Here is a 12910-nt window from a genome sequence, read left to right as displayed (position 1 = left end):
ACACAGAGAAGAACGTTGTGAGGCCAGGGAAGAACCAGGGCATCCACCCCTTCTGAGCAGTGCTCCTGTCTGCGACTGAAGTATCTGGGAGCCTTTGTGTTGTTCAGAGTAGCCATCAGGTCGAGGTGAGGAACTCCCCACTTGCGCACCAGAAGATTCATCACTTCGGACAACTCCCACTCTCCGAGGTCTAGGTGTTGTCGGCTGAGTAAGTCCGCTTGCACATTCTCTTTCCCCGCAATGTGGGAAGCTGCCAGACGACTCAGATGTCTCTCCGCCCAGGAGAGTAGCTTGCTGGCCTCCAGACAACTCCTGGTGCCACCCTGGCGATTGATGTAAGCTACTGTGGTGGCATTGTCGGAGAGGACCCGCATGGCTTTGTGACGGAGCAAGGGCAGGAACGTCTTAAGTGTCAGACGGACAGCTCGGGCTTCCAGACGATTGATCTGCCATCGGAATTGCACAGGAGACCACCGTCCTTGTGTAGACTGGTGCTGGCACAATGCTCCCCAGCCGGAGAGGCTGGCATCCGTCATCACAACGATCCACTGGGGTGTCTCCAAAGGCACTCCTTTCAAGAGATGGGCGAGTGAAAGCCACCACTGCATGCTGGCAATGGTAGAGTCTGAGAGCGGTAGGGGTGTTTGGAACCTCTGCGAGACCAGATTCCAGCGGGACAACAACGCTTTCTGTAGAGGACGCATATGTGCAAAAGCCCAAGGAACCAGATCTTTGGTGGAAGCCATGGAGCCCAGGACCTGGAGATAGTCCCAGGCCGTGGGTACCGAAAGAGATAAGAGATGTTGTACCTGGTTCATGAGCTTGAGCGCCCGGTGCTCGGGCAGAAGGACTTTGCCCACGCGGGTGTCGAAACGGGCTCCTAGAAATTCCAGGACCTGGGAGGACTTGAGGTAACTCTTGGAGAAGTTGACAATCCACCAGAGGGAGGAGAGAAAAGTCATGACCCTGTCGACCGCTGCAGCGCACAGGTTCTCCGACTTGGCCCAGATGAGCCAGTCGTCCAGGTAAGAGTGGACCAGGACTCCCTCCCGACAAAGGGAGGGTGCCACCACTATCATGACCTTGGTGAACGTACACGGACCGGCGGCCAGGCTGAACGGAAGCGCCCAGAACTGGAAGTGGTGTCCCAGAATGGCGAAGCGGAGATACTTCTGATGGTCGTGGCAGATTGGAATATGCAGGTAAGCCTCTGTCAAGTCGAGAGAGGCCAGAAATTCACCCCAAGATACAAGAAGTCCCCCCTCCCCAAGACATATAGCCCCTTCTTCATTAACACAGGGCATTTTCACGACTGTGTACCCATGAGGGGGAATGAATGGGACAGCTCCCCATCCCAACCAAAGGCTTACCTCACATTTAAGTATGTGGATTTTCAGTTGAACAGTCAGGCTCCTGTTTTTTTGTGGAATATAACGCCTAACTTGAGAACCTAAATTTTGGAATTTATTTATTTTTTTAATATCTTCCTCCCTTTTCCTCTGGGTAAGCAGGCTAACAGTTAGTACCTAAAAGTCAGGCCCCAAAATTTAGACCTGCTATTCGTTTCACTAGATTTAGGATCCTAGATTAGGTACTTGGTTCTGAAAATCAGTACTAAGCTCTTAAAATGTTCCCCCCAACCTAACTCTGACCCTGTAACCACCCACTTTTTCAGCTCCTAAATTTAGTATCTTAATGAAACTAGGTGCATTTAGACATTAAGCTCTAGTTAATTTTCAAAAAGGCTAATTTAGGAACATAAACCCATAGAAAAATGATTCCAGAGAGATTGTTTCCCTAGGGCCTGAACAGCAAACGCTCTCCATCAGGTTAAGAATGTAGGCCAAAATCTAGAAACTGGGGATCCTGCTGCACCAGTTCAGAACATGCTACCATCTACTGGAGACAAAATACTGGCAACTGCCTGAGCTGCACCATCCTAAATGACAAAGATGTCACTGTCCCTTCTCACCATCTGCTAGCAGGTACAGTAAACCCACACATATGGACTGGTCTAGCATGGTAAGGAAGTACTTAATCATTGACTGTATTTAGAGCTGGCAAACCAATACCCTCAAATAAGTTTTCTTCCAAGTTTAATGTAACATGCCTAGAATTACATGGAAACTGGAAAGTGCATTTAATGACTGCATGTATGTGTGCCTGCCTTGCAGTTGCTCCTCAGAACAAGGTGGAATGGGTGAAGAGGTTTGCTAGTGGCTCGTTTTCCTAACCCTCTTTCAGCAGTCGGCCTGCTGAACCCCAGCCCTGCCACCCAAAGCTCCCTGAATACCAGTTGTGCTGTTTATTCACCTGTCAGGGGAGAATAACAAACTGAAAATGAATGTTTTTTTATTTCGTACAATGCACTAAAAAGCATCACACTGTCTTAAACTATGTTGCCAAATTTTTATCATCCTTACCTCTGGTAGACCCAGAGTCCCAACTTCCATAACCTGGAAAAGCAGAAGTTAAAACAGCACTTAAATCCAGAATACTCTGCCATCAACTCCTACCCTCACAATAAACAACAGAAAATGTTTTAAAATTAAAATAAAAAATAACATTAATCCAGATAAAAATGTAAGTGCCATACTGGGTCAGCATCCTATCACTAACAGTGGCCAGTCTAAGATACCTGGAAGCACCCAGTAATCCAAATATGAAAGTCTGTTTAATGATGTTCTCCAAAAATTTAAACGTGGAGAAACCAAAGTCTGATTAATTATTTATGACCTTGACCAACAACTTGTCCAAACCTGTTTTAAACTCAGTTATTTTACTAGCTTTAATTACATTTTCTGGCAACAAATTTCATAACTTAATTATTCGTTAACTGAAAAAATATTTTCTTAAATTTGTTATAAACTTGCTAGTTAAGTTTCAGGGAGTGTCACCTAGTTGTACTAATTGATAGTGTAAATCAGTGTTTCCCCAAACTGTGCAGAAGCTATATCTCTGGTGTGACCCAGCAATCTTCACTTTCTCTTTCCACTACAATACCTGGCCTTCAGGATATCATCCCACCAGTAGGGTGGAGTCAGAGAAGTGCTTATCTGCTGCTGCTTTCTCCTCTACAATTGAAACCGCACTGGACTCTGTAGGCTCAGACGTCCTGCTGGCTCCATGCAGTTTCCAGGGGAAACAGGCAGAAAAGAAAGAAGCTTCACCACGTACGTGTTGCTGGAAGGGGCAGCCAATTCTGTCAGGAAGTTGGAGGTATTGGGGGAGCAGGAAGAGAGGAAAGGAACGTGCTGATGCCAAGGAGGGGAGGGTAGGAAAGGGAAGGTGATGGTGGAATAAGAGTAGAAGAGAGGTGATAAAGATGTCAGGGGGTGGAGGGAGAGAGCAGGAAGGTTTATGGTGCCAGGAGAATGGAGAACAGTGCAGGGAGAGAAAGGTGATGGTGATTATGCAGGGGGGAATAGGGAGAGAGAAGCGGGGAAGGGGGGAGTCATGATAGAGTTTGGAGGGGTGATAATACCAGGGGGTGAAGGCAGAGAAGACTGAAGAGAAGGTGATGCCAGGAGATAGAGAGAAAGGGAAGAGAAGGTGATGATGCTGATGGACGGGGGAGAGGTACGGGAGGAAAAAGTGATTATACCAGGAATGGTGAGGGGAAAGGGAAGGAAAGAGATAGTAATGATGCCAAGGATGGTGGAAAGCAGAAGAGGACTGCAGTGGAGTGAGGGAAGAGAGGGGGAAAAAGACGGTGATGTGAGGAGTGGGTGTTGAGAGGGGGGGGGGAAGAGAAAAGGTGATGATGCAGGGGGAAAAATGAAGGGAAGATGATGCCAGGGGTTGGAGAAGAGAAGCCCAATGCCAGGAAAAGCAAGTTTGCTTACTGTAAAGTGTTTCCATAGATAGGATGAATTAGCCATGCTGTCATGGGAACTGTCTATCAGGCCCGGGAGGCAGAGCTTCAAAGTAGATTTCAGAAGTTTGTCTCTGAGGCTGCGCATGAGTTCCCGGGCAGGAAGACAATCTCCTCAGTCTGTACAAAAGCAAGCGCAAGCAAGATACGGAGTAACGTCGACTGCTCAGGGAGGTGGGTGGGTCAGCATGGCTAATTCATCCTGGTATCTACAGAAACACCGTTTACGGTAAGCAAACTTGTTTTTTCCAGTTGATAGCAGGGCTGAATTAGCCATGCTGTCATGGGAGTAAGAAGCTCCAGATCACGCTGTATTATGGAGTTGAATTGTCGGGTAAGCGTGATCTCTTCCATGTGGCAGTCTACTATGTGAATTAATGTTTTAGCGAGTGCAGAATCGCACGTCCCCGCTTAGCGTCTTTGGCAGTGTGTTGGTCTAAGCAGTAGTGGGACGTAAATGTGTGTAGAGAGGACCAAGTAGCCGCTTTGCAAATATCTATTGGTTGGACATGCCTGAGGTTTGCCACCGAAGCAGCCACCATTCTAACTTGATGCGCCTTAGGATGAACAGTGAGGGGAGAGTCCCGTTTGTGGTGGCAATACTGGATACACTGAGCAATCCAACTGGAAATGGTCCGTTTAGCCACCTGTACACCCGGGGCAACCGGATTGAAGGAGACGAATAACTGAGACGCTCTTGACTTTGAAGTGGTCCTTTGCTTATAATAGGCTAGTGCTCTTTTACAGTCTTAGTGTGTGTAAAAGTCTCTCTCATTCTGATGTGGTTTCAGACAGAAGGTAGGGAGCTCTATTGTTTGATTGAGATGAAATTGAGAGACCACCTTTGGTAAGAATGAAGGATGAGTTCGAAGGATTACCTTCTGATGGAAAAACTGAAGGTAGGGGCTATAGTGAACGAGAGCCTGCAACTCACTGACACTACGAGTTGATGTGACCGCCATTAGAAACACGACTTTCCAGGAAAGGTATTTGATGAGAGCAGAGTCCATTGGTTCGAATGGAAAAAGCATGAGCTGTTCCAAAACTACATTGAGATCCCATGCTATTGACGGCTTGGAGATTGGAGGTCTTAAGTGTGTCAGACCTCTGACGAAACAAGATATAGTCGGGTGTACTGATATTGGTTGACCTTGATGCGGTCTGTGGAACGCTGCAATCTTGCTGAAGTGAACTCTGACCGATGCCGTGGCTAGGCCTGTCAGGTATAATTTGTGAAGGTAGTCCAATAAGAGCTCAGGAAAGCAAAGTAACAGATCGATGTGTTTGGACGCACACCAATCGGTATATCTCTTCCACTTGAAGGAATAACTCCTTCTAGTTGAAGGCTTCCAGGATGCTATGATTATGTCTTGTACCCCTGACGATAATCTTTGTTCGGTTAAGAGGACCCGCTCAATCTCCATGCCGTTAGATGGAGGGAGGCATGCAGCGGGTGCAGGAGAGTTCCCTCTTCCTGCAAGAGATCTTCCCGGTTGGGTAAGCGAAGTGGGTTTTTTATGGAGAGTTGTAGAAGATGAGTGTACCACGGTTGCCGTGGCCACGCCGGTGCGATGAGAATAAGTTGCGCTCCTTTCGCCATGCATTTCTGAATTGTTCTGGTGATCAACGGAATTGGGGGAAAAGCATAAAGTAGTCCTTCCCTCCAAGGGATGAGGAAAGCATCTTGTGCTGTCCTGTGATTGCTCGGCCATATGGAACAGAAGTGTTACTTTTCTGTTGAACTCTATGGTGAAGAGGTCTGTTGCGCCACTTGTGGGTGAAGTGACCATTCGTGTGGATGAAAAATCAGACTTAATTGGTCCGCCCGGGTGTTGGCTACACCGGGAAGGTAGGTCACCTGAACTTGAATGGAATGGCGGGCTGCCCACTCCAGAATGATTATCGTTTCTCTGCAAAGGTTCCACGAACCAGACCCTCCTTGTTTGTTTTGATTGTCCGTGTAGACCATGACTTGACGACCTCGTACGTGGAGGACAAAGGCTTTTAACGCATATCTGATCGCTCTTAGTTCCAAGAGATTGATTTGGAAACGTTGCTCATCTGGGGACCATAGGCCTTGCGTCTCTAGATGGTCGAGATGTGCTCCCCATCCCTTGCGGGAGGCATCCGTGGTTAGGACTGTGTTGTGGGGGAGTAGGGTGAACGGGGCCCCCTTTGCAAGTGCGGTTCTGTTCAGCCACCATTGAATGTCCATGATCATGTTTGGGGTTAAGGACAACTTCCATGTTAACGGTTGAGAATGTTGTTGCCATTGCCACTTGAGACCCCATTGGAGACGGCATATGTGCAGTCTGGTGTTTGGCACTGTGTGAATGGCCACCGCCATGTGACCCAAGACCATTAGTACCTGACGAGCAGACAGTGAGGGAGTAGTTTGGAGGGATTGTAGGAGCTGTCTGAGAACCACCCTCCTTTCATCTGGGAGAAAAACTCTGTTCCTGGTCGTATCCATTCGAGCCCCTATGAAGTGTAGGATTTGAAAGGGTTGAAGATGTGACTTTTCGTAATTGACAATGAGCCCCAGTCTTTGTAGACAGTGGAATATGTCCTGCAGATGAAATATGAGTGTTTCCGGGCTGGAGGCCACTATGATAGTCTAACATAGTCTATGATAGACTTAATTTTTGGGTACTTGCCATGTTCTTATGGCCTGGATTGGCCACTGTTGGAAACAGTATGCTGGGCTTGATGGACCCTTGGTCTGACCCAGTATGGCATGTTCTTATATTCTTATGAGCCAATCATCCAAATAAGGAAATATCTTGATGCCCTTCTGGCAAAAGAACGCCGCCACCACCGCCATGCACTTTGTAAACACTCTAGGCGCTGCCGAGAGGCCAAACGGCAGGACCTTGTATTGGCAGTGTTGAGCTCTGAACAGGAAGGATAGGTAACACCAGGAGTCATGATGCATAGGAATGTGCGTGTACGCATCCTTCAGATTGATTGAACACATCCAATCTTTGTGTTGCAGCAAAGGAAGAATGGTTTTGAGGGAGATCATTTTGAATTTTTCCTTTAGTAAATGCTTGAGTTCTCGGAGATCTAGAATGGGGCGGAGAGATACAGACTTCTTGGGAATTAGGAAGTATCGGGAGTAGAACCCCGTAGAGAGGGAGGAAGGAGAAACACAATGTATCGCCTGTTGTTGCAATAGCGAGGCTATTTCTATTTCCAATTGATGTTGATTCGACATTCTCCCTCTGGTGTAATACAATGGAAGTGGAGGATACATTGTAAATTGAAGGTTGTAGCCATGTCGAATTATATCCAACACCCATCTATCTGTAGTTATCTCCCACTCGTGGATGTGCTCTTTGATTCTTCCCGCTGTGAAAAGTGGCAGTAGAGGTGGGTGAGCAACTCCTAAAAAGGCGGCGTTTGGGAGCCGGGGTAGTTTGTTGTCCTTGAGGTCTTTGAGCACGAGGACGACCCCTGCGGTTGTGCAGCTGCTGTTGTGGTGCTGTTCGTAGTGGTGGTTGGTATGACTGTGGCCTGTAAGATACGTATGGACGATAAGGTCGACGGGTGAATGTCTGTCTTCGAGACGGCGCGTAAAAACACCTGGACGAAACCGCATAGGATTGAGGGTGCATTAGACTCTGCACCGCCACTGACTGTTCTTTTAATTGGGCCACAATCTCTTGGAATCGCATCCTGAAAAGGTTACCTTCTTTGCAGGGTAAATTGGCCAGTTTTTCGTGCACATCGTCACGAATGGCGCTGGACCTTAGCCATGCCATGCAACGTGCTGCAATAGCGGAGGCCGACACTCGCAATGACATTTCAAACGCCTCATAAATAGTTCGTAATAAGTGCCTAATTCCTTCCTCCATATCTTGGATGGGTTGTGGAAGCGGGTTAGCTGGGTCTGGTAATGGCAGCTGATGCTTTGTTTGTAGGCACTCATGCAAATATTGCACGATATAGAACTGATGTTGATTAATTCTTGCAGTCAACATGAATGCCTGGAATGAACGTTTCGCAAATTCGTCCAAGCTTCGATACTCCTTAATGGGGGGGAGGGGGGGTGGAGGAATGTAAGCGTGTTTTCTTAGCCCGGTGTAATGCAGACTCCACCACAATGGACGCGTGCGGTAACTGCGGCACTGAATAGTAAGGGGATGATTTCATCTTGTACTTGAGATCCGTCTTTCGGGAGACTGACTGGATCGCAAATGGAGTCTCCCACAATTTTTCCAATATGCTATCAAGAACCTTATGAGATGGAAGTGAGGTAGGCTCCGATGGAAGATCAAATATCTTTAAGAGATATAATGTCTCTGCTCTAGGATCTGGAACTTTCTGTACCTCAAGATGAAGGAACGATCCAAGCTTTTCTAGAAACTTGGGGTATGTCAGGTCTTCCGGTGGGGCGTAAGGTTCCGTTGGTTCATGTGGGGGGAAGGGGGGGGGTCAGAAGGATATCCTGTGAAAGTGTCTGGAGAAGTTGGTGGAGATGTTGGCATTGGGAGAAACCGCTGTAGGTGTTGTCTTTCATTGCCAAGGTTTCGGCGACGGTATATCCGGAACCGGAGACTTAGGCCTGCCAGGAGATGGAACTGCTGCAGGCTCCGGCGATGGAGGCCTAGTGCTTGGTGCCAAGAGGGGTAATGTGAATGTAGCTTGCATACTTTCGAAGAATCCTGAGAGAGCTTCCGAAAGTTGGGTGAACGCCTGGCAGGTCTCCGGAGACACTGTCTGGTTTTTGAGTGGATCTTCACCTCGTGGTGGAAGCGCCGCCGCCAGGATATCTGAGTCCGGTGGTGGACAAGAGTGTTTTTTAGCATGCGATTCATGACTTGGGAGTTGTTTGTCCTGGAAGGGTTCCTACAGACTTTGGGCTGAAGTACTCCGGTTAGAATCGTTCGAGAGGTCTAAAAAGACCTGAGAGGAGGCTAATGAATGTGACAAGTGAGACGTGACTCTTACCCACTCTGCATCAGATCCCGTCAGTGAGTCGTTGTCTAACAACGAATGGGATTGTGTAGTGAGTTGTGGACTCCATGGTGCTCACTCATGGTGATGGAGTACGGTGTTGGACCAAGGAGTCTCAGAAAGAATACGTCCTCCGTCGTTTTTCAGCCAGTGGTAGGGTCTGGGCCCCTCTCTCTTAAGGAGCTGCTAAGAGTGCGTCCTCAAATGCGTCGACGCAGCTGATAATTGCGCGACGATCTCTTGGACTGCGTTGGAGAAGGGTGACGGCTCATGTGCTCCGAGTCCGAGAAAACCGGCACTAAATGTGACAGCGTCGCTGGTTGCATCGTTGACTTCAATATAGACTCATGTGGCTTCGGCCTCAAAGTTTTGATTGCCGACTGATGCTCTTTGCTTCGGCTCGCCGACGACACAACTCCTCATGGTTGGACTTCCCATGCGCCTTAGTACGTGTCGACACACTTGGCTCCCCAATGGCCGAAGCCCAAGCGCACGGCGGCCAACTCATTGACACAGGGTCGCACTCCGTAGTGCCGGCTCCATGTTTTTGAGGCCTAACCCCTTTCTCATTTCCAAGCCTGGAGGAAGTGGGCTCTATCAAAGCCGCTCGACACGCCTTGAGAAGGAGCAGTTTTGCAGGCCCCGGGGAGGAGTAAACTTCCAAGGGGTGGGGCATACGAGCCTCCCTTCGCTGCTCTTAAGGCCTGGATTTTTTCTGCCCGCTGTCGGCGAGCCCTCGGGGACATCTTACACAGTGCTGGCAAGGATCGTGTTGGTGATCTGGTCCCAGACACCAGTAACACTTCTCGTGGTCATCCATTATGGACATTATCTTCCCACAGGGTTTAAAACCCGATGGCCGGGGCATGTTCTATTTTTTAACAAACGGTGAAGAAAACTCCAATCCAAAATCAGTTGAGGAGACTGAAGCTCCGCGTGCATTCCCGCGCACGGAAAAAACAGACCGAGGAGATTCTATCTTCCTGCACGGGAACTCACGCACATCCTCAGACAAACTTCTGAAATCTACTTTGAAGATGCACTTCCCGGGCCTGATAGTTCCCATGACAGCATGGCTAATTCAGCCCTATCAATGGGAAATACGACAATAAAAAAGGTTGGAACCACTGGTGTAAATAACTGTTCCCTACCACACAATTTGATAAATCTCTATCATATTCCTTTGTCATTTCTTCTCCAAGTTGAAGAGCTCTAACCTGATTAGACTTTATTAATAAGGGCGCCAATCTATTCTCAATTTTTATTGCTCTATATTTAATCTACCGAATTGTGCCTTGTGGACACTGACACTGGAATGGGAAAGGGGTGCAGGAGCCATACCCCTATCTCCCAAACATATTTCAGCTGTCAAGCATTAGGGACAGTGGACAACACATTTCCCTTCTCCCTCCCCGCACCCCACCCATATCCCCTAGCTCCTTGGCTCCTCCAGCAATTCTAGCACATTCCTACCTTATCTCCTGCCTAGGTCTGAATGTTTGGGCCCCATCCCCAGCAGGGAAGGAGGAGATGCCAGCCTCCTTGCAAGGTTGCTGTACTGTTTTAAAGTGAGAGGAGCAGGGGAATGAGAGGATTCAGAAAGAGGAGGGGTTAGTATCTGCCCTGTGTGCCAAATACTTTAGGTTCATTACCGCTGCTACCTTTCTGCAGCCCACATCCCTAACCAAACACTAGTGCTGCAAACTTAACTCCACTGCTGACCAGGAGTAGAATATCCAGCATAAAAAGAACACAGGTTAAGCTTACATTTCTCTCAGCGTGGGAGGAGAGGGGGAATATCAGCTAATGCCATCATTAACCTGGTATTTGTATGAGAGTGTGCTAACCTGTGGGCACATTTGTGCACAAAACTTGTTGCATCAGCAATAGTTTGCACATAACTGCAGGTAAAACTTGTTATACAGATCTGTAAGTAGGTACCGGAAACAGAAGGTAAACTGGCCGATATGGTATAGTGTGCTCAGCCCCGCATTTTAGACAGTCTATTACCTAAGGGTTAATAGCGCCTTGAAAACACACAGCCAACCTCGCGAAAACTAATAGCGCTCATCACATGCAAATGCATGTTGATGAATCTATTATTTAGTCACCAGGGATTCTGAAAGTAAAATGTACAGCCAAGGGCAGGACCTAAGATCTAAGCAACCCGGAAAAGTGTACAGAAAAGCAGAAGATACTGCTTTTCTGTACACCCTCCAACTTAATATCCTAGCGATATTTAGTATGTTTATATTTGCATTGGCCTCTTAGTGTCCTAGAGATATTAAGTCAGAAGAACCAAAAATTAAAAAATAAATAAATCTACCTGCTGGTCAGCGGGTTAGAAAAACAGACACCGGTAAAATTGAGCGTTGATTGTGGGACCCGCTGACAGCCACATGGTGCTCAACACAGAGCACCAGCTCTCCTGCACTTTACAAAATCAGCCTGAAATTTGTAGGATGTCAAAAGTGGCATCAGATTGGGGGGGGGGGGGGGGGAAGAGGATGTTCAAGCCTCAATTTCCCTGTGTCTCAGCTGCTCTAACCAGGTCTCTCCTTCTCAATTCTGTGCTTCCACGACATTAACTGGAGAGGACTGGGGAATGGAATAGAAGGCAACCTTGTTATACGGAACACTAAGAGGCCAATACAAATATAAACATACTAAAAACAAGCACTCATACTGATCGCCTGTTTTCCTAAGGTATGCGTCCATCCACCTCTCCTGGACATACTATGAAATATGCTAATGGCCTGCTGTGTTAAAAGATGCACTAGGGGAAATCATGCATCACTAGCACATTCTTGGCATCAGGCGCCCAGGAGAAATGGTTGTGTGCGGGTCAGGAAAAAGAATATGACCATCCATTTTACCCTGCAGGAGCTAACTGTCCAGCACAGTATACATGCATAATATACTCAGCCTGGAGTGTGTATATCATGCATGTTTTGCATGTCCACAAATTTTTTTTTCTGGCAAGCCTTTTTAATTATGTACGGTGTTGCTTTCTTTGGTTCCTCCTACTTAACATGGCGACAGTACTACCACAAAAGCATTGTTTTTGGTTTTTTTTTTAAGTTGAGCCTGTGACATGGGCAGGAGTAAAGCTTTGCTTGTTAAAAAGTGCACATCGGGTGCATAGCAATTTTTTTAATTTGGGGGGAGGGGGTAGTAATAGCCTCATCTAGATAGCATTTACAGGTGACTGAGGGCTATTAACTACCGGCTAATCCCATTACTGCATCGGGAGTTAATGCATCCAAAACGCAAGTCCAAGGAGGCATCAAGCTGTGCGCAAGGCTGAGCTCACATTTATTGGTTCGTCCCCAAGAACGTCTGTTGCATTGCCAACCTTCTACCTTTAGAAAAGAAACACTTCTTTTTTTTTTTTAACAGTGTCTGTCTTCCATTTATTAAACTGTTGGGGGGGGGGGGGTGTCGGAAATAAAACCACCCAGTTCACACTAGCCAAAATGCAAACTTTGAGGACCAAGGGACAGGCTTCAGCGACCAACTGATTACATTTTATCGGCCAGCTAATCACCTTAAAAGGCAATTATGTTGTTTCTCTACATGTTAACATATGGTCAATGCAGTTTATTTTCCTTTCTGTTAAAAAGAATCATCTCCCACAGCAAAGAAAAAAAAAAGATAGCAAACCTTATAAAATAACTGACAAGTTATCACTGTGTGGCTGCCATTTCAATCCACATGAACGCGCTAGAAAGGTTAACAAATCTAAATAAAAAGGAATGCTTTCTTTTATTGGAACAAAATAAATAAAGTCAACAGCTGTTATAACGCGCCTAACAGTATCGGAAAGATAATAAAATTGGGGAGGTGATGGAGGGAGCGGGGAACCTTCCCGTCGTGTCTCCCTCTGTAAATAATCGAGGCCTGTGAAGGCCGAACACTGAGAAAACCCCCGCAGCCCCAGGCCTGCTGGTGGTGGTGACTAGCGCGACTGCGAACACCTTCGCCCCATTCTCCCTCCACCAGGCCGCGACCGCGTCTCCGCAAGGCGCCAGGCTGCGTCACACGGAGCAGGCCGCAGTTGGGCCTCACTAGGCCCGC

The 12910-nt window shown here is 47.4% G+C and overlaps 1 protein-coding gene across 3 annotated transcripts in view; it reads right to left on the bottom strand.

The window, feature by feature from the left end:
* AKAP8L (A-kinase anchoring protein 8 like) overlaps nucleotides 1–12910 on the bottom strand; it is a 91787-nt gene that overhangs the window by 78582 nt on the left and 295 nt on the right. Inside the window, exon 2 of one of the 3 annotated variants that reach the window (XM_029585459.1) lies at nucleotides 2424–2456. The exons of the other annotated variants lie outside the window; for them this stretch is intronic. Within the exon in view, the coding sequence (XP_029441319.1) occupies nucleotides 2424–2456 (33 nt within the window). The remainder of the gene's footprint in view (nucleotides 1–2423; nucleotides 2457–12910) is intronic. 3 annotated transcript variants of the gene reach the window in all.

This window comes from Rhinatrema bivittatum, chromosome 19 (assembly GCF_901001135.1).
Source record: "Rhinatrema bivittatum chromosome 19, aRhiBiv1.1, whole genome shotgun sequence".
Lineage (NCBI taxonomy): Eukaryota > Metazoa > Chordata > Amphibia > Gymnophiona > Rhinatrematidae > Rhinatrema > Rhinatrema bivittatum.
This window is presented reverse-complemented; position numbering and strand designations above follow the sequence as displayed.